General features: G+C 42.0%; 1 protein-coding gene across 3 annotated transcripts in view; it reads left to right on the top strand.

Annotated features, from left to right (window-relative positions):
• The window catches only part of GALNT17 (polypeptide N-acetylgalactosaminyltransferase 17), a 288971-nt gene that overhangs the window by 188710 nt on the left and 76495 nt on the right, over positions 1-23766 (top strand). For all 3 annotated transcript variants that reach the window (XM_073315115.1, XM_073315116.1, XM_073315117.1), the window contains one exon: positions 5105-5222. In XM_073315115.1, coding sequence (XP_073171216.1) covers positions 5105-5222 — 118 coding nt within the window. The remainder of the gene's footprint in view (positions 1-5104; positions 5223-23766) is intronic.

The raw sequence follows: 23766 nt of genomic DNA, 5'->3' as shown, positions 1-23766 counted from the left end.
GGTATATAAACCTTGTGGCAGAAATAGTAGCTCATTTTACTCAATGTTGCTTCATGGATTGGAACTCTCCCCTGCCTGTCAGTGGTAACACACTCCGTAAGCCTTAGCTACCTCCTGCCTTGCTCTTGCTTCAGCCTCGTTTCTAGTCCTGCTCCGGCCTTGTTCTTGCTCAGGCCTTGTTCCAGCCCCACTCTGGGCTCCTGATTCCAGCTCTGACACCCCCTGCTCTGCCCACTCGATGTGATTGCCATGGCTCTGACCATGCCCATTGTGGTTTCTTACACTGTCAGCCTTTACTTGTATGGACATGAAAATTTTAAAAAACACAAACCCAACCAAAACCCCTTACTTGCTATATACGTATTGTAACTTGTACTTTAAGTCTAGTGCTAATTGTACAAGAGAGCTCACTAGGCTCTATTTCCTCTTCAGTTCAAGAGACTGGTTTAGAAGTCTAGAGTATAACTGTGAACCAGAGAAAGGAAGAATATTAAAGTCACTTAATAGACTAGGATAAATGTTTGCCTCTGTCTTATTTATCTGTATTTAGAGATTCATACTGAGGATCGTTCAGCCAGCTTTTTTTGATCTTTTGTCTCTTATTTGTGTATAAGAGCCAAGTGAAATAATAGCAAGAAACTAACAAGCCATGGAATTCAGGATATAAGGCCAATAATTCCACTAAATATGAATCATCTCTGTTAATATTCTTTCTGCCAAATTCTACTTTTTGCTGCACATTAAAGAAAAATTAGCTATCATCGGGACAGATAAAAAATGCACTGAGTGCGAGTTGATCTGTGTGTTTTCAAAACAAACGGTGCTAATGCTTTTAATTAAGGGGTAGGGAAAATGAAGGGCTTTATCATCCAGTCTCCTCGGGCTATTATTTCATTGTGGATAGGGCTTCTGTTGTTCTAAATGTCGACCTTTTTTGAAGGATTTGCTGTTAAATCTAATGTAGTTTGCATTTAAATTCCAGTGTGCCACATGAGCCCTCATTTATTTGATAAGGAACCATTGTTATGAAGAAGAATGTAGCACTTAATTTGTATTGCTTAAGGGAGCTCAGGAATGCTGCATTTGCTCGTTTTGCATGTTAACGATATCATTGGGTCGGAAATTAATATGCAGCGTGATATAGTTGAGCAAAATTTGGAGGTGAAATTATAAAATCTGTCAGATTATTCACAGACAGAGCTTCTAAAAGGACATGTTTTCTGTTGTATATCCAGGAAACATGCACACAAAGCAGTGCTGACAGCTTCATCACTGTTTCTGAGTCTCAGCTGGCTTTGGAGGGAGTGGCCATTAGCAGGGATGAGAGGATAATTTCAGTTTTAATGTTCATTTAAGGTCTGATCTAATGCTCAGAAAGATCAGTGGAAAGACTCCCATTGACTTTATTGGATGCTTAGGTTGGACCTTTATGGCTTGATCCAATAAAGTCATTGGAAAGACTGCCCACTAACTTCAGGAAGCATTGGATTTGGTCCTGCAAAGATGTGCATGGATGTTTAATGTTGTGCACTGCAAATACTCCCACTGATTTCAGTGGAACTACTCACAGTACATTAAGTTAAGCACATGAGTATTAGCGGGATCAGAGCTTTCTCCTTAAAATATTTGGCTGTTAAAAAGGATAACAATTTGTGCGGGAGGGGGTGTGCACATGGGCGGGCCACTGTTCACTAAGAACTGGTCTGTGGCCACCAGCTGATTTCACTCAAGCCACTCGTGATGAGATTTTAGTATTAGAGCTGGTTAGAAAACTGGGGGTTTTCTTCTGGGAAAAAATTGATTTTTTTTTGGTTAAAAGTGTTTGTAAAGCTAACTTGGTGCTTCAGGGGAGTTGTAGTTCATGTGCCTCATGCCCCTGTTCTCCTCTATAGGCCGTGCTCCTTCGTCGGACTGCATCTCCCATGATGCACCGTGTTTTCTCCTCTTGGTATGGGAAGGCGGTGCATCATGAAGTCCAGTTGGTCAGCCCTGCCCATAGAGGAGAAAGTTCGGATACCTCATACTCTCTATCCCACGAGTCACTGCAGCAGCATTTCAGAATCCAGATATTTCAGTTATCAGGCTTTCAGTTTTTTGTCAAAAATGTTGTTTTGTAAACACCACCATTTTCCATTGATAAAAAGTTTCACTGGAAAATTTTTGACCAGAACTAATTAGTATCTTTCTGTCACTAATGACCTAAACTAAATTTGATGTAGAAGCAAAAGGCCCCAGAGCTCCCATAACTAGATCCCAAAGGGTACATCTACACAGCAACTAGACACCTGCAGCTGGCCCGTGCCCGTCAACTCAGGCTCACCGGGCTCAGGATGAGGACTGTTTCATTGCTGTGCAGATTTCTGGGCTCGGGATGAGGCCGGGCTCTACAACCCTGCAAGGCGAGAGGCTCACCCGGAAGTCTACACAGCAATGAAACAGACCCACAGCGTGAGCCCAAGTCTGTTGGCCCAGGCCAGCCGCGGGAATCTAGTTGCTGTGTAGACAGACTCGAAGTGTCCATGCCAGCTTCCCAGGTCAGAAGACAAAAGAGAAAAGAGGTTGTGCACATTCTGTGACAGAAAGAGTGTGACTTTTCCTTTTGTTTAATTCCTGATGCTAATCCAGGATAATAGAGCTATTAGATGTTGGAATCTCTAACGTGGTTATCGTTTCAAAATGAATTGTTTCTGCTAATGTAGTAATCTTGCCACAACTAAAGCAATGAAATTGAATTCTTAAGTACTAGAGTAGAACAAGCCATGAAGTATTGTAGTGCTTATTGAAACTAAGGGTCAGATAGCTGTCTGAAAAAGACTCTATTTAAGGTAGATTATTGATAGTTCCTATATTAACTAATTTAACACGCCAATTGTTCTGTTATTCTATGTTAAATTTTATAATGACTATAAATAATAGAAATGATCTGCACTTAATACATATCACCTTTCATCCAAGGATCTCAGATAATTCACAAAAATGAATTAGGCCTCATACCATCTATGAGTCAACGAGTGATACCTTTACTTGGGTAGCGTAGTATTTGCCTCCCGTTGACTCCCATAGGATGACTCATGGTGTAAGGTACAACCCAACCTGAGTCTCACTGTCTGGCCCTAGACATGGTAGAGAAGTACTGTAAATAGCAACTTTATAGATTGGGAAACCAAGGCACAGGGATTTTCTGTGACTTGCCTCATTTAAAGCATGTTTGTTAAGTATGACCCAGCATATCAGTGGTCAAGCCAGGAATAGAAGCCAGACTTCCTGACTCCTGCTGCCTGGCTTCTATCACAAGACCAGACTGTCTTATAGGAAACAACATGTGCTTATGGGGAAATACAGTGAGTTTTCTAATGATCATATATGACAGAATTTGCATTAAGGGGTGAAATTCTTCCCTGTGCAACCCAAGGCCTATTTGCTTAGTCATGGGCTTAACTGCTGCGTAGGCTTGTGCTGTCCCTCTGTTCAAGGGTGAATTTCACCCTAGTGAGGACAATACCACCTCTTAAATACTAGGCTTATTTCCTGATTTCAAAGGATATTGGGGACAGAACTCTGTTTGTGTATGGGAATAATTTAAGACTGAGGTGCTTTGGTGACTCTTCTGCACCCCTAAATACTACAGGTATATTTGATTTTTTTTCCTTGCTGATATCCATGAGGGGTTCAGGCTTTGCTTCTACAGCTAGGATAAGAGTCTAGGTTAGATGGGGAGGGAGGGGGAGTGTCTTTTATTATTCCATTTTACAGTGGAAAATACCCCAGAGAATTCAACTTTCCATATACCACAACCACAACAGATTTGCAAACCCCAAAGTAGCAAGAGCATAAAAATCTAATTGTTTTAAGCCACATGCTGTGTGGTAAATCATAATTTTAGGGATGGGGTTCTGTTCAACCATGCCAAAATAATGGGTCAGATCCTCAGCTGGCATAAATCAGAATAGCTCCCTTGTTTCCAGTGAACCATCTGTACCAGCTGAAGATCTGCCCCAATGTTTTCAAACAATATTTACAGTTGTTCTATCCTAGTTATTGAAGAAGAAAGAAAGAAAACTGGCACCAGCAGTAAATACACCTACCTATGAATGCCCTTAATGTTTTATAGTTCTTAAGAATATATCCAGTGGGACCATATTTCTTCTATTATCTTTTTGTGCATATGTTAATGCCAGCACCTGACACACTCTCATTTTTCTTAATCCTGTTCCCTTAATGGATACCGTGAGCTTGGCTGGCCTTCCACAGGATGAGAGTAATAATTTTGCTTCATCAATTAGAGAGCAAGAACTTTTGCAGCATTCTGGAGTCAAATCTTTCGCACCCACCCACTTGAGAGTAACTCTGACTATTGGTAGAGCTGGGAAAATTATGCAACAAAATATTGTGTGAATATTTGTCCAATGTTATTAATGAATTTGATTCAGCCACATGGTTGTCGTTGTTATTCATTAGTGAGGCATATTTCCTTCTCTGGAATTATATTGTTGTTATAATTGACATCACCCTGCAGATCCCACCCACGATCAGGGCGCCATTTGATTAGGCATTGTGCAGATGCATAGCAAAAAAACCCAACCAATTGCTGTCCTGGAGAGCTTATGTTCTAAATAGACAAGAGAAAAAAGGGGGAGTGAAAGGTAGTAGTATTATTCCTACTCTGCTAGTGGGGAACTGAGGCACAGAGAGATTAAGTGACTTGCCCAAGGTCACCCAGGAAGTCTGTGGCTGAGCCAAGAATTGAACCCAGCTCTCTTAAGTTCAGTGCCGTAACCACAGAACTCTCCTTCCTCCCTTTAACGTATATAGGCAGTTGAATTTTGTGCAGTCTTACTTCAGTGGCAAAATAATATCTCCCAAATAATGCTCCAATTCTATAAGCATAGTGCTTACTACTGTGAAGCTGTTGGCCCCACTGAAGTCAATAGGAGTTTTCCAAAGACTCCAATGGCATCAGGATCAGGCCTTATTTTAGGTATTTGGTAACTTCCATTGATTAAATAAACCTATAGTCCTTTAAAAAAAGAAAAAGAAAAATGACAACTAATAATTTTGCATTGCTGATAATGCTGTTTCTATTGTTTTTTTTCTCTTCCTGCAGGACACCTGCTATGATTGGCTGTTCGTTTGTTGTAAACAGGAAGTTCTTTGGAGAAATAGGTCTTCTGGATCCTGGAATGGATGTATATGGAGGAGAGAACATAGAGCTAGGAATCAAGGTTTGTGAAATTATTACCATTCTATGCAGTTTTTCTTGAAATTGTATTTTTAAAAAACTCATGCACAAGGATCTTTTTTAAAGACCAAAATCAATTAGAATCTGCATGAGAATCGAGCACGATACTTTCAGTGGCACCTTAAAGAAAGAGTCCAGAAAACATTTAATTACTTCTTGGGAGCATATATTTTCTCCTGTTCCCCAACATTTGCATATGGAGCCTATGTAATGCCTGCTAAAGCCAAAGGGAGCATTTTCAATTATTTAAGTGGGCTTTGGATCAGGTCTATAGCATCAGTTCATGATAACAAGTTATAGATATGCAAAATATCAAATCCAGTGTCAAAGAAAATATCATGCCTGTGTCTCTCACAGAAATAGACTCATGGAAGGTGATGGGGCTACTCGTTGTGAATACCACAAGCATGATTTGAATGCTAAAACATCTTTTACAGACATTTAACAGCCACAACATAAAGTACATGTATAAATTGGTGTAACCCACTTTAATTATGATATATCAATAGACATATTTTCAGTAACTGCCACAATAAATCTACACAAGAAACTCCTACTTACAATATCTACCAGTGCAACTTCAATTCATTACTATAAAGATATTAGATGTGGTTTAATGATTTGATTGTTTCCATAATTAGGGCCCTACCAAATTCACGGCCATAAAAATGCATTATGGACTGTGAAATCTGGTCTCCTTCCCCTCCCCATCCCATGAAATCTGGTCATTTGTGTGGTTTTACTCAATACTGTACAGATTTCACGGGGGAGACCAGCGTTTCTCAAATTAGGGGTCCTGACCAAAAGAGACATGCAGGGGGGTCCCAAGGTTATTTTAGGGGGGTTGTGGAATTGCCACCCTTATTTCTGCGCTGCCATCAGAGCTGGGTGGCCAGGGAGCAGTGGCTGTTGACCAGGTACTCAGCTCGGAAGGCAGCGCCCCGTCAGCAGCAGCGCTGAAGTAAGGATGGCAATGCCATACCATGTCACCCGTACTTCTGCGCTGCTGCCTTCAGAGCTGGGCGGCCAGAGAGTGGCAGCTCCTGACTGAGGGCGCAGCTCTGCAGACAGACACGCAGAAATAAGGGTGTCAATACCATACCGTGCCATCCTTACTTCTGCACTGCTGCTAGCCGCAGCTCTGCCTTCAGAGCTGGGCTCCCGGCCAGCAGCCGCCGCTCTCCAGCTGCCCAGCTCTGAAGGCAGCACCGCCGCCAGCAGCAGCAGTGCAGAAGTAAGGGTAGCTGTATCGCAACCCCCTGCTACAATAACCTTGCAACACCCCCACCTTCCTCATCACCCCCCCACACACACACACCTAATTCCTTTTTGGGTCAGGACCCCTACAATTACAACACCATGAAAATTCAGATTTAAATAGCTGAAATCATGAACTTAACAATTTTTAAAGTCCAATGACCTGTGAAATTGACCAAAATGGACCCTGAATGTGATAGGGCCCTATCCATAATATATCACAAAGTGGTTCATATACAAAAGATTTCAATGCTTGCAAAGGCAGAGTCTATGGAGATCCAATCAAGCCTGGGCTTAGAACATACTGTTGGTTAGATAAAGGAACTGATAGTGAGAGAGACTTGAGACTTGCTCATATCTGAAAAGTTGAATTAACTGTTTGCTGTTATAAAAAATGAAAAATCATTGTTTATTTCATAGATTTTCCAACTTGTATTTGCTTTGCTAAAAAATAAAAAGCAATTGATAAAATCTATTTTTATTGGGTGTGAGGAATAGTAATCTCATTTAAACAAGAGAATAGAAGATAAAGCCTTTAAATATGCCATGCAATTCCACTCTTTATAGGGTAATTATTGCACCATGAGCATGCAATTGACGCTCTTGGTCTAGAGGTATCAGACTCTCTTGTCACCACCTTCATTTGTTACTTTCACTTTTTTGTGTTGCTATCATTCAGTGATTGACAGAGATGGTATAGTATTTAGTAGAACTATTTTCTTCTCCTAGTTAATAATTCAACCCGTCTCTTTGGTCTTGGAGGATTTCATGGGAGATTGCTGGAAAAATAAGATAGATGTTCAAGGCACAAGCAATGATCAGAGATGTAATATTTTTTTTGACATTGTGGATCTATTAAAAGGAGAACTAGAATATCTCTAGTTGAAAGATTTTGAAAATTCCCACCACCCCTATCCTAATTATATATATATATATATATATATATATATATATATATACACACACACACACACACACACACACACTCTGGCCAAGATTTTCAAAAGTAATTAGTGGTTTTGGGTGTATAAACATGTGGGGCTGAAACTTATGACACTTTTAAAAAGGCCTCCTTTTCAAACGGTGCTGAGCTTGTCCCCTCTGAAAATCAGCCTCCTTTAAGGTGTCTCAAGTTGGGCACCCAAAAGTGCTGGTTAATAAAATCTCTAGTCACTTTTGAAAATGTTGGCCTTCTTGTAAAGCTTACAGTTACACCATTTGGTCCCAGTCTTGCTCACAGTGAAGTCGATAGGTTTTTGCTCCGAAATTCAATAGAGTGGTGGCTCTTGTCATAGTTTGGTTTGGTTTGCACTTTATATCAAGATTCCATTTATAGATGGTTTATACAGGGTTAATAAATAATTAATAGACATTTTAATAAATGGTTCATTAATTATAGATTATTATAGCATCCAACCAACCAATACATTGTTTTAAACTCTGGCTTACAGCCATCTATAATATGCTTATAACACCTATTAACCCTCAGAAACCATTGCTAAAGTTTATCTTAATATAAAACGTTTGATTGGTTGCTGAATAATTTTAAAGTGTGGCAGTTGTCAAAAAGTAATTGTGTGGTTCTTTGTTTTACTCTGTCTCAATGCCTCTCAGCTCAAAACTGGCTCAGTTTACAAGTCCAAAGATAATGGTTTTCTCTTTGGTGATGCTGCAAGTTCCACCTTCTTTCTGAAAATCATGCTGTATTTTAATATAGTTTAATATTTATATCACTAAAAACCCCATCATATGTTTCTGGGTGCATGTATACATTTGTTTTAAAGTACAAAAATTAGACAGTCGACCAAGGGACAAATAAACCCCACCATCTCAGACATCCAGCAAAAACATCAGTTAAACAAACCATGGCAGAGGTTCTCACAACAAATATTTTGGTGGCCTCTGATTGCGGCCACCAACTCTTGCTGGTGGCTGCTGTTACAATTTTAACTAAGTTTAGGAAAGACAAATAAATATGCAAATACTTGTCCAAATCATTGAAATGTATTTATGTTGGGATTTTTTTGCAGGCTTAATAATAAAAATAATGTACACGTCTCTGTTCTTTACTGGACCTAAACAGAATAGAAAACACAAATAAGGGCATATCTTGTCTTTTTTGTTGTTTGTTTTTACTTTTTTGGTTTCTGTTTTAAAGATTTGCTAGATAGTAAGCTGCTGCTGTGAAAATGATAATAACAAACATACAAATATCACTTTTCACAGCAGCACACTTACTCAGCCCTGGCAAGCCCAAGGACAAATTGATCTCTGGATGGGGAGGAGGGTAGGAAGGCATTGGGTGCCAGAGGCAATGGGGAGAATGGATAGGGGGCTGGGGGAGGCAATGGGGGCCAAGGGAGAATGGACGGGCGTGAGCCCAGGGCCAAAGCCTGTTGCCCACCACCACAGGGAAGGTGGGGAACTGAGTAGGAGCCTGTTCCTCCAGCATTTGTGTCTCCCCTGCTGGCAGCCTCAGGGGAGGGGGCACTGCTTTGACCCCCTCCCACATCACTGCCCAGGAGGCTGTGGCCTCAAGAAAAGCCCCTGGTGGCATGCAGCCACGGTGGCCACATTTGAGAAACACAGTTATGGTACAATTTAAATGAAGGTGATCTAAACAAAAAGGATAACAGTACTAAAATAATGTTTTATGTTGTCCTATATTTAAAAAGAACATATACTTTACAAGAATCTGATTTATAAATATGTCCAGATATAGATACAGTACATATGGCTATAAAATGCAATAAAGAAAACTATCTATTTAATTGCTGTTACTAATTAGCTCAAATGAGAGCATTGACTGATTAGCTAAGTGGTTCACTTTAACAAAAAAAGTTATCCATGGTTAGGGCTGCAGATAATCCTGGCGCTAGGGTTTTTGCTGCCCTGTACAAAGTGGAAAACATCCTCCTACCCTGTAATCACTAAAATAATAATAAACCCACTAAACATTTTGCTGCCTCTAATTTCTAGCTGCTCTAGGCAATTTTTTGTTCTGCTTGCAGGGTAAACCTGGCCCTGGCATAGAGTACAGATTGTTCTTTGTATTACTGTCATTCCTTTTATCTCACTACAGTGACTCTAGAAGGAGTTCTCATCTTGTGCTTAGTCTTGCTCCTCGTCCCTAAAGTGGACGACTTCATATCCTGAGGCAGCATTAAAAAAAAAAACAAAAAAAAGGAATAAAATCGCTATCAGCCTGTTCTTGGCAGAGAAAATGGTGGTGTCCATTAGGCAAAGGAGTTCAGGGTAATATTTCAACGGAGATGTTTTCAACAGCATTCATTTATTTATTTATTCATTCATTTATGTTAAGCTATTCCTGGACATTGAGTTATCCCAGTGCTAGGTCTTACCACATTTGTCGCATGCCAGGCCTGTATATTTGAACAGCATTCCCTAGAGTCAGCAACAAATACCTTCCACAGCAGGCCATTTTATCAAATTCTACTCTTCACGGTTATTCCACAACCGCAGAGTTGGTCACAAGCTCTACCTGCTGTGGCTGGAGAATATCGAAGCCCTAGATGTCTGAGTGAAGGGCAATTGTAAGAGTGCGTCAGCTTTTGAACTCTGTGGACATTTTCACTTCACTAATGTAAAGCCCTTGAATGTGGTCTCAGAATTCCCCTTGACTTCAGAGGTAGATTTGGGCATTTATCAATGTCAAGGTTGTATATTATGCATGCAGTTCCAGCCTCGATGCAGGAAAGAACTTAAGCACATACTTTTCATGAAAAATTTAATCACAAATCCAATTTTCCAACATCAAAAATTTTATATCAAAACTGTTTTATCAGCCATAGTACTGCTATAGTGGTGAGAGGAACATTTGCTCTGGTAGCTTCTTTCCTGAGGTGGCCAGCAATATGGCAAATCAGTATGAGTTTTCCATTCATTGCTTAATGGAGACAGATTTAGTCCAGTGACATTGGCCTGTGAGAATCTATAACGCATTACCCAATTCCCTCAAATAACTGGTCCCCTCAATACGCACAGACTTTTCTCCACTCCAGTGAGGATGTGGGGAATCTGCCTCTATAACTTATGGATTCTGTGTATGATTATGAACGCTTTGCAGCTTTATCAAGCTGCAAACTCCATTTTGAATATGCAGCCCCCCTGCCTTCTCTGTTGTCTGTTTGCCTCCTTGTTGAATTCAAATTGAAAAGGCTGGTGACAAAGGTATAAGAAAAGAGGATTGCTGACTTAAAGTGCGCTCCTATTGAAATGGAATAGCTCTAAAAATAGACTGGCTCCTAACCAGCAGAATTGGTCTATCAGAGGAGAGGTCGCCTTGGCAATTAAGTCACTTGAGGAGGCTAAAAGCTATAAAAGGGCAGGAGCTGTTTTACTCAGGGGACCATTTTTCTCCCGCTCAATATGAGGGAGAAGCAGCCCAGCATGTAGAAGTTTGTTGAGATAGGGAACTGTGCCTTCTTGCCCCCAAGGACTCCCAAGGGAATGGTGAGCTAGTGGTGGGCATTGCATTTAGACTGCTGATTGTTTTCTAAATAATTTGTACTTTCTTGTGCTTAGTTAGGTGAAAGAGCAAGGGTGTTAAAATTCTGTGCAAAGTCTGTGTTATAAGCTTTAGGCAAAATGTGAGAGACTTAACCAGTAAACTGGAAGGCTCACCACCTTTGGTGGGGTTCTGGGAGAGTGTGTGTTTAAGCTATGGGGATAGGCAGCTGGATAACAGGTACCAGCTCGCACAAGGAGTACTACACACTGCGTCTGGATAGTAGCTGGGCTCCATCCAGGTTCCTGGAGCTGTAACAGTGCCCCTTCTGCTTTTGCAAACTTTGGCAAAAAAATCTATTCAGAAAACTTCCATTCCCACTTTTGTTTTGTGTTTTTTTTAAATGAAGATTGTTTGTGGATACGGTTTTTAGTGAATGTTTGAACTGCAAGGAAACCATTTGCTTTTAATATGCATCATGCTGTTTCTTTGTGTGTGAGGGTTGTATGGATTTTCACGGTTGGTCACAGCGAGTTACTGAGATGCCCCAGGAAACTATATATGGTGTTTGTTTTGAACAAAGGATTATTTTGTGTGTGTTGCCATCATTTTAAGCCCTGGGGATGGGTTACAAGGTTGTTTTCAGCAATGTCATGCATTGCTAATTAAACTCATTTAAGCTGTCTTTTAGAGATTAATTTAATCAATAAGGATATTATTACTCCTTTGATAGTATCATTTGTACAAATCGTCACTTGATGAAGACAATTAACTCAGAATGCTTATTAGCTGATCCATCCCACACCTTATTTGTATACTAAGAATCAGTCATAGATTTAATTAAGAAAAGTACAATTCAAGGATTTCTTTGAGGCTCAGTGGATGACTCTGTCTTTGTTTTATGTGAATGTTTAATCGATTGTAGTTTGGGTTTGGTCATTTATTATCTATTTCTTTTTTTAGAGGGGAAAAAAGAGTGTTCTCTCATTTCAAACGCCAGGTTTTCCTAACTAGTCACCTAAATGTCTCATGTCAATCTCAGATGTGCGCATCCAAATGAGCAGCTGTGCATGCAAAAGAGGTAACCCAGTGAACCCATTTGAACATTCATATGTGCTAATGGAGGACTGATCTCAATAAGGGTAGCGAATTCTGAGCAGTTGGCTCCTGGTAAGATATGCACATGCGGGGAATCAAACATTTTGGGGTGGTTGTTATTTTATTAATAATTATTTAGGCTCTAATTCCACAACCATTAATACACATTAGCAACTTTATAATTAGGGGTGAAATTCACCCCTGTGCAGAGGGTGCAAGGACTGTGCACCCCTTAACTCCCACATAAGTTCTCAAATTGGCACTTCAGTGGTACATAAGTCCGGGGTGTAAGGTGAGCAGATAGCAAATGAGAAAAATCAGGGTGGGGGTGGGGGGGAATTGGTGCCTATATAAGACAAAGCTCCAAATATCGGGACTGTCCTTTTAAAATCAGGACATCTGGTCACCCTACCGGGGTGGGCCCTGTGCACAGGGTGAATTTTACCCATAAATAGTCTCATTGAATTTATATGAGTAAAATTACTCTCAGGCTTAAGTGTTTGCAGAATCAGGGCCTTAGAAACAAAAAAAATATATTTCATTTCCTTTTTAGCACAGAGGAGCTCATGTATTTCTGTATTTAGAAAATCAAATGTTTTTTTCTCTGTATATTTTGCATAAAATTAATGTAATCTATCACTCTTTACTAAGAATAAAATAAAGAAGTTTGGCTGGATTTTTGAAAGCAGCTGAATCTTTCGGCTTCCACTGAGTTCCTCTACGCTAGCTTGAGAGTTCATCGATTCCAAAGCCAGAAGGGACAACTGTAATCATCAAGTCTGACCTCCTGTATAACACAAGCCAGAGAACTTCCCCCATATAATTCCTGGAACGAATCTTTTAGGAAAATATCCAATCTTGATTTTAAAATGGTCAGTGATGGAGAATCCACCACCACGACCCTTGGCAAATTGCTCCAATGGTTAATTACCCTCACTGTCAAAAACATATGTCTTATTTCCAGTCTGAATTTGTATAGCTTCAGCTTCCAGCTGCTGGTTTGTGTTAGTTCTTGCTCATCTATATTGAGGAGCCCGTTATTAAATATTTATTCCCCATATAGATATTTATAAACTGTAATCAAGTCACCCCTTAACCTTCTCTTTGGTCATTGAAATATAATGATAGACTCAAAAACTCAATCTAAAGCAGGTTTTCTAATCCTTTAATCATTCTCAGTTCAAACACTCTCCCCTATTTATCAACATCCTTCTTGAATTGTGGGCATCAGAACTGGACATCGTATTCTAGCAGCACCACTGCCAAATACAGAAATAAAAGAACCTCTTTGCTCCTATTCAGGATTCCCCTGTTTATGCATCCCAGCATTGCACTAGCTCTTTTGGCCATAGTGTCACACTGGTTGCTCATGTTCAGCTGATTATCCACCAGGACTCCCCAATTTTTTTCAGAGTCACTGCTTCCCTGGAGAGAGTCCCCCATTCTGTAAGTTCCTAGGTGTATACATTTACATTTAGCCACATTAAAATGAATATTGTTTGTTTGTGCCAAGTTTACCCAGTGATCCAAATTGCTCTGAATCAGTGACCTGTCCTCTTCATTATTTGCCCACTCCCCCAATTTTGTGTCATCTGCAAAGGAGGAGTGTGGTGATTTCATGTTTTGTTCCAGGTCATTGATAAAAATGAGAAATAGCATCGGGCCAAGAACCAACCCCCTGCAGGATCCCACTGGAAACACATATGCTTGATGACGATTCCCAATTTACAATTATACATTAAGACCCGTCAGTTAGCCAGTTTTTAATCGTTTTAAGATGTGCCACGTTAATTTTATACTGTTCTAAGTTTTTCAATCAAAATTTTATGTGGTACCAAGTTGCAGCAAGTCTCCGGCCATTTGTGCCATGTAAGCGGAGCAAAGGGAGAGGAATAGGACAGAGAATTTGCTCCATGATGTTCTGTGCATCAGTGAATACAGGAAGGATGGTCCCATATTTAAGGTAATAAATAATAAGGGTAGTGAATTCTGAGAGGTTGGCTCCAGGTAATGTATGCAAATAGGTGGAATCAAACATTTTGGGGTGGTTTTATTAGCCCTGTGAGTGCGTGAAGAGACAATTAGAATGATGTGCAATTTTTTTACCCACCCAACTCTCACTTTGCCAAAACGAAACTGATCTGCTTGAAATTCCACCTGCAAGATCTTCAATCTAGGGATGAATCAGAGAAAACTTCTGAGAGAGATGGAGGTTCAAATCTTAAGTGGAGTTCACTCTTGGAATATATCCTTAATTTTATTTCTTAGTGTGCTTGGCTGGTTTTTGGTACATCTCAAATGGCTTGGCATATATACCTCAAATTCCATGGATTCAGTCAATCCTGGAAAGGAGATGTGCCATAAATGAGTTTTGCGGGTTGATGCTGGAATTATGAGATATTAATTACGTACATTATGATGTCTTCATGGCCTAATGCAGTTGGTGTTTGTCTGTCCCGTCTGTCTAATCAGCTGATGTATCTTAGCATGTATACTGAACAGCTATAAACTTTATAAAGTGGGTATAGGCCAGATGCAGATAGTCATGATGTGAGGGGTGGCAAGCAGGGTACCACATTGGGCTGATGAAGTCTTAGGAGTGGGAGAGCCATAAATGGAGTGGTCTGGTCTGGGGAATAGCGCAAGCTTTATGGCAGAACAAGAAGCAATGGTCTGAAGTTGCAGTGGGGGAGGTCGAGGTTGGATATCAGGAAACACTATTTCACTTGGAGGGTTGTGAAGCACTGGAATGGGTTACCTAGGGAGGTGGTGGAACCTCCATCCTTAGAGGTTTATAAGGCCTGGCTTGACAAAGCCCTGGCTGGGATTATTTAGTGGGTGTTGGTCTTGCTTTGAGCAGGAGATTGGCTAGATGACCTCCTGAGGTCTCTTCCAACCCTAATATTCTATGATTCTATGAATGGGAAGAAGAAAGCCACATATGAAGATGGGTCCATTTCATCCCTGCTTTCAAGGAACAAGGAAGCACCTGCATAACTTGCAGGATCCATAAAAGACCCTGGATGGCTCTCACAATACCACAGAATCTATGTGCAAAAGCCACAGGGACTACTGAAAGTGGGAACTTTTTAAACAAAGGACATTTCCAGATAAAGATATTGTTAACTCAGAGCAAATGAAGAAATAGAATAAGACTGACCTTGGAAAATGTCTTAGAAGCATAGCTTTAGAATAAAGCAGCACACCAATTCGCATGCGCCCATGTGCTTGGTCACATGCTATTTATATCGGTCGGTATCCCCATTGTATTAAGATTGATTTTATTCTTCAGCCAGCATTATTGTGTGGTTGAAAGAAATATTTCCACTGTTGACAAATAGCCAATCAGGAAAAGTTTATTTTAACCACAGAAATTGGTACTATTGTGAATTTAGAATGTTTGCTCCATGTTGTTGTCAGTGCCGCATTTACTGTAGGTGCTGGAGGATGTTTTATAGGAAATGTTACTCTAATTTTCTGATGCATTGTGAGCCAGACATTTACGCTATTTTCTTCTATTAGAGTTGCAGTGGTGTGAGCAATTTAGAGCTGTCTCTTTTAAGAAAGGGAAATTGCAAGCAGGCAGTCATGTCGCTTATGCTGCTCCCTCGCTGTCTCCTGATAGAAAATGATTTATTGTCCCTGCCCATTATCTCCATTCAAATAAGGAAGGGTGAAAGGAGCATTCTCACCCACTCTGATTCTAGTGTTTTTACCGACAATGTTCTTTTTATGCAGGGAAAAAGTTCATCATTTTCATCGAAAAATATTAGCTCTTCCCATCCAACCGGCAGTATATTGCAGATGAAATTCACTTCTGTGTACAGAGGTCCTGCTCTCAAGACTATGCACCCCTTAATTTCCGCTTGAGCTTTTGGCGCTTATAAGCCGCCTCTTGTGAATACTAATTGAAAAATTGCCAAAGGCCTAACTTAATGCTGGACGTACAGAATCAGACAGACAGCCCCATCTTCCACCACTGTCATTGCAGGCTCCAGGCCGCTCTTACAAATGTTCCAGCTGTGGAGAGCAGCCCTCTGCTGAAGGGCCTGTAGGTATGTGGGTCTGCAGAACCCAAAGAGAGTAGAAAACCACAAGGCAGGATGAAAGCTGCAGCACCATCTCACCTTCCTGAGTTCAGGGGATTAGATAGCTCAGGCCAGGGATGATTTACACCTCTCATTACTGGCTCGTTTGGGAGAATCTGGCCTAGTGTCTAGGACGGGGTGGGCAAACTACAGCCTGGGGGCAGCATCTGGCCCCCCAGATGTTTTAACCTGGCTCTTGAGCTCTCACCAAGGAGTGGAGTCGGGGCTTGCCCCACTCAATGCGTGCCGTGGCACCGCATGACTCCTGGAAGAGGCAGCGTGTCCCCTCTCCAGCTCCAGTGTGTAGGTGCAGCCAAGGGGTTCCGCGCACTGCCCCCGCTCCGAGCACCGTACCCGTTGGCCAGGAACTTGAGGTAAGCACCAGCCAGAGCCTGCACCCCTGACCCCCTCCTGCGCCCCAATCCCCTGCCCCAGCCCTGATCCCCCTCCTGCCCTCCGAACCCCTCGGTCCCAGCCTGGAGCACCCTCCTGAACCCACAACCCCTCATCCCCAGCGCCACCCCAGAGCTTGCACGCCCAGCCAGAGCCCTCCCCCACATCGCACCCCAGCCCGGAGCTCCCTCCCGCATCCTGAACTCCCCATTTCTGGTCCCACCCCAGAGCCCGCACCCCCAGCCAGAGCCCTCACCCCCTCCTGCAACCCAACCCCCAATTTCATCAGCATTCATGGCCTGCCATACTATTTCCATACCCAGGTGTAGCCCTTGGTCCAGAAAGTTTGCCCGCCCCTGCTTTAGGATCTGTACTCTATGCAGTGGTATTTTCAAAAGCACTCAGCACTGGTCTAACTCTGCTCCATTGAAGTCAATGGTAAATAATTCCCATTAATTTCAATGGAATCAGAGTTAGGCCAACACTGAGCGTGTGTGTGTGTGTGTAAGTTATTTAACTTGCCCTTTGAAAATGCAGTTATGGTCAGAAAACAAGAAAAGTTCAACAGGTCTGGTCCTGCAGTGCATTGCGAGTTAGATCTGCTTGTATTTCTGACTCAGATATGTTTTTACCATTCCGGTTAGCCAGGGGTGAAAGTAACTAAAAGGACTTACCGGTATGCCGGAGTCCTGAGCAGGGGTGTGGCCTCAACCGGAAGAGGTGTGGACTTTAAAGATTTAAAGGCTCCCAGCTGCAGCTGGGAGCCCCGGGGCCTTTAAATCACCCCCGGAGCTCCCAGCTGCAGAGGCAGCTGGGAGCTCAGGGGCAATTCAAAGGGCCTGGGGCTCCAGCCACTGCTACCTCAGGAGAGCTCCGGGCCCTTTAAAAGCACTGCCTGAGCCCCACTGCCGGAGCCCCGGGGTAGTGGTGGCAGGGCTATGGCGGTGATTTAAAAGGCCTGGGGTTCCTCGCAGTGGCTGGAGCCCCGGGCCCTTTAAATCACCACCAGATCCCTGCCACCGCTACCCCAGGGCTCCGGCAGCGGGGCTCGGGAGGCAATTCAAATGGCCTGGGGCTCCGCCCACTGCGGGAGCCCTGAGCCCTTTAAATCACCGCCTGGGGAAGCCAGTCTGGTGCAGCATGGTTTACCAGCTTACTTTCACCTCTGCTGTTAGCCCTTCTGACTCAATGCAGTCCTGGGAGATTGAGCTGCATTCCTGTCCTGTCATCATCTACAGAATTGTTAAATTTCACTTGCTGAACATTTATTACTGTGGTCATGGTGCATGAGCCAGAATGAACCCAGCTCTCAGAGGACAGGTTAAGATTGTTGGAGATAAACCTCCTTTTATTAGCAATTCAGTCGAGAATTACTGAGCCACCACAAAGATGGAACGCCACAATGTCGTTCTTACAGAATCCCTTTTGAGAGTACAACTGTCCTTTAAAATATCCCTAATCCATGAAACAATAATCCAACTTTCCTCCCTTGTTCACTATTACAATGGGCTAGCAACTCATCTTAAGTTCCTGGAATGTCTGAGATATAAATTGCCCTATAAAGTGGAAAACGAAACCATTAAAAACAAACTGAATGTTGCCTTCTTATTTAAAAAACAGTGCACGTTGGGAAAGATAAGAGAAAATTTGACATGAGGTTACACTCTGAAAAGTGTAACTATATAAATAGCGATGTGGGGTTTCCTATCTGTCCTCTCTCAAGGACTTCCCAAGCAAATCTGTTCATTTTCGTAAGTCAGAACACAGTTTTCTAAGTGCCAGCACTGCAGACATAAACCTGGGCTCTGACAAAAACTCAGGCTGTTCCTTCTGCCTCTTAAATCATCACCCGTAAAGAACAGTGAAAACATTGCTGATAGTTCGGTAGGTGATGCTTCTAGACAGGGTAGAATCAGGCTTCCTTGTCCATAGATGTTGGCTCTGCAATTCTAGCAGGATTAAAATATATCTGGGTCATATCTGCTTCCCCCTTTTTTTTTTTTCTAACAAAGAAGCCATGCAAGGAAAGTAGTATGTTGAATAATAAGGTGACATTTCCCTCCAACCAGCTTTCTGAAAATAATTGCACAGTATTATTTTTTAAAGGCTGGGTGCCACCCATGGCCAAATATTCTCATTATAGGGCTCAGAAAATGGGGTAGCACATACGTGTGCTCCCCCAGGAGGAGTTCTGGGAAAGAACTGTGACTCTGATCACAATTCCCCTCCTGCTCCTCACTTGTTCTGTAGGACTTCATCCCTTTTTGCAGGGCTCAGATTAGTCACCTATTATTACCGACCCCTTTTTAATGTGTTGGTCTCAACCTTTTTTACTGTTGAAAATTTACATTAGAGCGGTAGATTCTTAATTGGTGCATCTTCTCCCAGAGTTCCTGTGAACATGATGGTCCTTTTCCAGACACACATCTAATTCCCTCTCAAGTGATTTTTGGCACTTGTCTTACAACGGCTTTCTCCTGCTGAATTCGGCAGGTTGTTCCAAGCTTCCTCTGTGCAAAGAAATTTCGTCTGAAGGGTTCATATGCCAATCTTCTCCTCTCTTTTTGTTTTTCATTTAACTACTGGGCGTGATTCTCTGTTGCCTGACACCATGTGTTGTCATTTACATCGGTGCACTATGAGAGCCAAGTGGGTATAAAACACTTAGGCCCAGATTTTTAATGGTATTTAGTGTTGCTGTGCTCAACATTGCAAAGCCTACCTGATTTAGGAGCCTTAGTCTCATTTCCAAAAGAGATTTAGGTCCTTAGAAGCATAAATCCAATGAGATAATTTGGGTTTCAGTCACAACAGAACAGGTCAATGGAGAATCAGGCCCACTATCTCCAGCAGTTGGGTGTTGGTTCAGTTATTCTTCAAGATTTCTTTTGTGAAAAGTGGATTCCTTCACCCATCCGCTCACATTTAGTTTGCTCTTACTGTGATACTTATGTATTTTCCATATAGACCAAGCTCTTTGGGGCAGGAATTATGTCATCTTATGTATTTGGAAATGGTCCAGAGAATTTTGGGCACCACCAATAATGACGACAAACCTTTCTTTATTAGTCATCTCTTCAGATTATTTGGTCACTTTTGCCACCATTCTTACAATCCCAACAATCTCAGGTGAGCTTTTCAAAGGCACAAAGGGCACATAGGCTCCCATCAGAATTCAGCAGGAGTTGGTTGCTTCACTCCTCAAGCCACCTTTGAGAATCTGTCCTCTCCTTGAGATAGTAAATGACCAGATCAGCATGCGTTATTCTTAATGTGATATAACTTGAGACTTGTTCTGTGTGGTATTTAGAACAACAATAGAATAATTTCTGAAGGTGTATGTCCTGCATCCCTATGAATTTATCCTCCACCTTTGTGTGTCCCTGTTATGTTTTGTGGACATCACAAGGGTATTGCTCCTGGGGACTCATTTTTAATCACAGTCGTAGGCAAAGTTCACTATAATATGAAGGTAGCAGAGTGCCACACTAGCTGGCTTCCCATTGGTGTTTTTATTATTCAAGGCAAGGCTTCTAGTTCATACAGAATCAAATCCATGCAGTGCACTTGTTTCCATGATACATGAAAGGTGGTTAACCTCAATAACTCAATGCACTGAGTTCTCATTTGTCTCCTTGCTACTTCAGAGGTCTCTTTCTCATCACTGCTTTCCAAGCAGTTCCAAAGCAGCAGAAAATACTTACAACCCAGCTATTTCACTGACGAGAGAGTGCTCAGCCTTATTTAATAACTCTGTAAAGATAAAGGCACGCTTTTATATTATTTTTCACATGTGTAGTGGGTTCATGGTTTTAGTGTGTCAGCCATAACCTCCCTCAATTCTGTACTATGGTGTGCATTGTGCTTCCTTTCTTGCTGTCAGCATGAGAATTGTTGCTGTTTTCCAAACGTATGAGTCCATCTCCTGCCTTGCACCTCTTTGGTAGTAGGCTATAGGTCATTGTCCACCCTTAAGCTCTGTAATGACTCGGGGCTTGACCAACAGAAGCACCATCCTTTTATTGGCTTTGTTTAAAAACTCAGACACTGTGGTGATGTGTGCAGTAGAAGAACTAAAATAGGGAAGAATAAGGACCTCAGGATTTGGCCCAGTATTAGGGCCACACATTTTCTCCCTATGCTTGTCAGAAGCAGAAGGAAAAAGAGTTTGGGTGAGCTAGTCCAGAACTCTACCTTTGGCCATATAAGCCCTGATCCAGCCAAATGCTTAACTTTTGAGCACACGAGAAGTCACGCTGACTTCTTTAAGACTAGTCTGTATGCTGTAAATTTAATCACATGCTTAAGTGCATTGTTGGACCGATGCCTTAAAGAGTTAAACTTGAACCAAAGCATTTTAAGAACCAATATTTGTGAAGCAAAACACTCAACCTTATTTTTCTTAGAAGTGAACATAGGTTTGAACAAGTTTTAAAAGATGATAAACAATCTTCTGCCTGATGCCCTAATTACCTGGCTCTGGCTTTAAATTATATGTGCATCCTTCTTGGATTGGGTCATGTGGCTCTACTTTTGAGAGTTATTATACATCATTTGCACAGAAAATGCAGGGATAAGACACCAGGAAGCAAGGTAATCTGTATTTTAAATAGATTTATACTTAAAGCTTCAATGCAGTAACTATTTCATATTCAGCTGAAAACCCAGAACATGTATTAATTAACCCCATTGTTGTGAATGAGCACATGCAAATGAAGTAGTATAAACCAATATTTCAAGATTAGCATTTCTGTTACATTTTCTACCTTTTAAAGAAGGTTGCTCTGCGCTAGGTATATCAGATCTATGCCTTGCAGCCCAGTGTGGGTGGGTATGGAGGGGTTTCACCACTCTGCAGAAGTTGCTGGAAACAATACAAGCGTGGCAACAGAATATCCATATGGGATCCCACTTGAGAAATTTCTGTCTGGATTTCCTACAGGATGGAAAACCATGTTTCCTTCTGCAACAGCTGTTTTGCTGTGCCAAAGCCACAGGGTTAAAGTAGGGGAAGACAGCTGAACTTAAGTTCAAGTGTAAACTTTAAACTGACGCCTTTTTTTTTTTTTAAGTCCAGTAAGTCCCTACCTTTCCAAGACTTCTCGTGATCACAGTGTCCAAACAGTAGTAAAATAAGGATTTCTCCATGTTGACTTGAGATGTGTTCAGTTTATCTGGGATAATATCCTTTCCCGTTGTGATCCATCCTTACTTATGGGGTAGCTAGAGTGCTGTGATAGCTCAATCCCCAGTGGCTGGCCAGGAGTCCTACTCATACACAAGCACTGTAGATGCTTCAACTGCTAATTTAGCACCTGAATGACATCCTGTCCATTGCCACACTCCTACCGGGGCCTCTGGACACACGGTGTCTCTGGTCTGTTTCTTCCCAACTCCCATGGACCCTTCACCTTGAGCTCTGGCTCGCTAGCGCGGGAAGAAAAGGAGTAGATTCACTGATTGGCAAATTCATCTCAGCATGTTGGATGTAACATTGCTTTTCTGTTAGGTGTTTGCCGTCTCTGCCTCACTCACGCATTGACTGTGTAAAAGAATACCGATATTTTCTGTGTTTCTTCCAAGGAATACAACTTATGTTCATTTTCCAATGGGAAGAAATGAGATGTATAAACCACCATGTTCTATCAGTTGTGAGGTCAAACCCGTGTAAAACTACAACGTTCCATTTCAGTTCCATCCAAAAGCTTATATTGGCGGCTTTCATTTGAAACTAGATACCTGTTCGCAGAAAGCTTAGGCTACTGAAAAATCCACACCCCTGAGCAGCATAGTTAAACTGACCTAAGTCCCTGTGTAGACAGCACTAGTCCAATGGAAGAATTTTTCCATCAACATGGCAACCACTTCTTGGGGAGGTGATTACCTACCTCAATGGGAGAACCCTTCCTGTTGGCATAGGTAAGGTCTAGGCAGTGCTGCTGTAGTGTTTCAGGTGTAGACAAGCCCTTAGTGAATCTTTTCAGGACCTTGAACTGTGTTTTGGGTTGGGCTAAAACATAAAGGGTTCTTTGTGGAATGTTTGCATGGTTCTGGTTAGCAGTAACTCAGCGGAAGGTTCTTTAGTGTCTCATTGTGGGGACTTCCTGGCAAACCTTGAATTTGGCAAGTATTGAAGTGTTGTTCTATTCCTGCCAGCATCAGCCCACAGTCAGACATGCTGAGTGACTGGTGCTAACACTCTGTGACCCCCCTACAGTTTCTCAGGAGTATTTTAATGGTGATTACAGATGATTGTATTAAGTAAACATTGAATTAAATAGATTAGCATAAAATAAGAGCGTTCCTGAGATTTTCCCCAAATCTTGAACCAAACTATCTTTAGAAAACTAGAAAACTTCTGCTCATTCAACACCCATTAAGGGCTAAACTTTGGCTTTGCTGTCGCAGCCCAGGAAGCAGACTGTGACTGAGAGACTCGCATGCTGCTTCCAGGTTTCCCTCTGGCTCTGGGGGCATGGAATGATTCTCTCCAGACTTGCCCCAGTATGCTAGCATGTGGAGCGGGCAGGGGCTTTGCCCTCTCTCTTCCCCAGTTCACTCCCTCCCCTCACACCCTCTGTAGGCATGGGAGTAGAAGCTCTGGGAAGGCTGCTTTCTCCCTTGCACTGTCTTGAGACACACGGGCTCAAACCGTAAACATAGTATGTGACCGTATCCTTCCTGAGTGGGTCATACCTGCCCCGACAGACCTGGTATGGGGGTCTACACTTTGGCAACACTTGCATAGTTTGTCATGCCGATAAAGTCTCATTGAATTGAACTTGAATGGTCCACCTGGGATGCCTGGAGCCCCCTTGCTTCTCTGCCTGGGAACATTAGACAGGCCACAATCGGGTCCAGAATTTCATTTCAATGTATCTCTGCACTTTTGAGAACAAGGAGCAGGAGTTCCAAAATACTGCAATGAAAAAAATCAAGCCCAGCCCATCATTTCTTCATAGTTTATAAGTTATCCAGACTTGTGAAAAGTTAGTACAGCTAAAGCAATAGTGAATGCACCTTTCTGAGCTGGGACAATGCAACAACAGTGTTGGTGTCAGTGAAAACATAGAGACTGAGCCATTTAACAAAGCCTTTCAGAACTGTTCATTTAGATCATCTGCTACTTTTGCCAAATTTAAGGCGGAGTGTCTTGTCAGAGTTATGTTGTCTGCTTAGATTACATAAGAGTAGCAAATGGCTGTTCACTGGGGATTAGCATT

Source organism: Lepidochelys kempii, chromosome 17 (genome assembly GCF_965140265.1).
Source record: "Lepidochelys kempii isolate rLepKem1 chromosome 17, rLepKem1.hap2, whole genome shotgun sequence".
NCBI lineage: Eukaryota > Metazoa > Chordata > Testudines > Cheloniidae > Lepidochelys > Lepidochelys kempii.
This window is presented reverse-complemented; position numbering and strand designations above follow the sequence as displayed.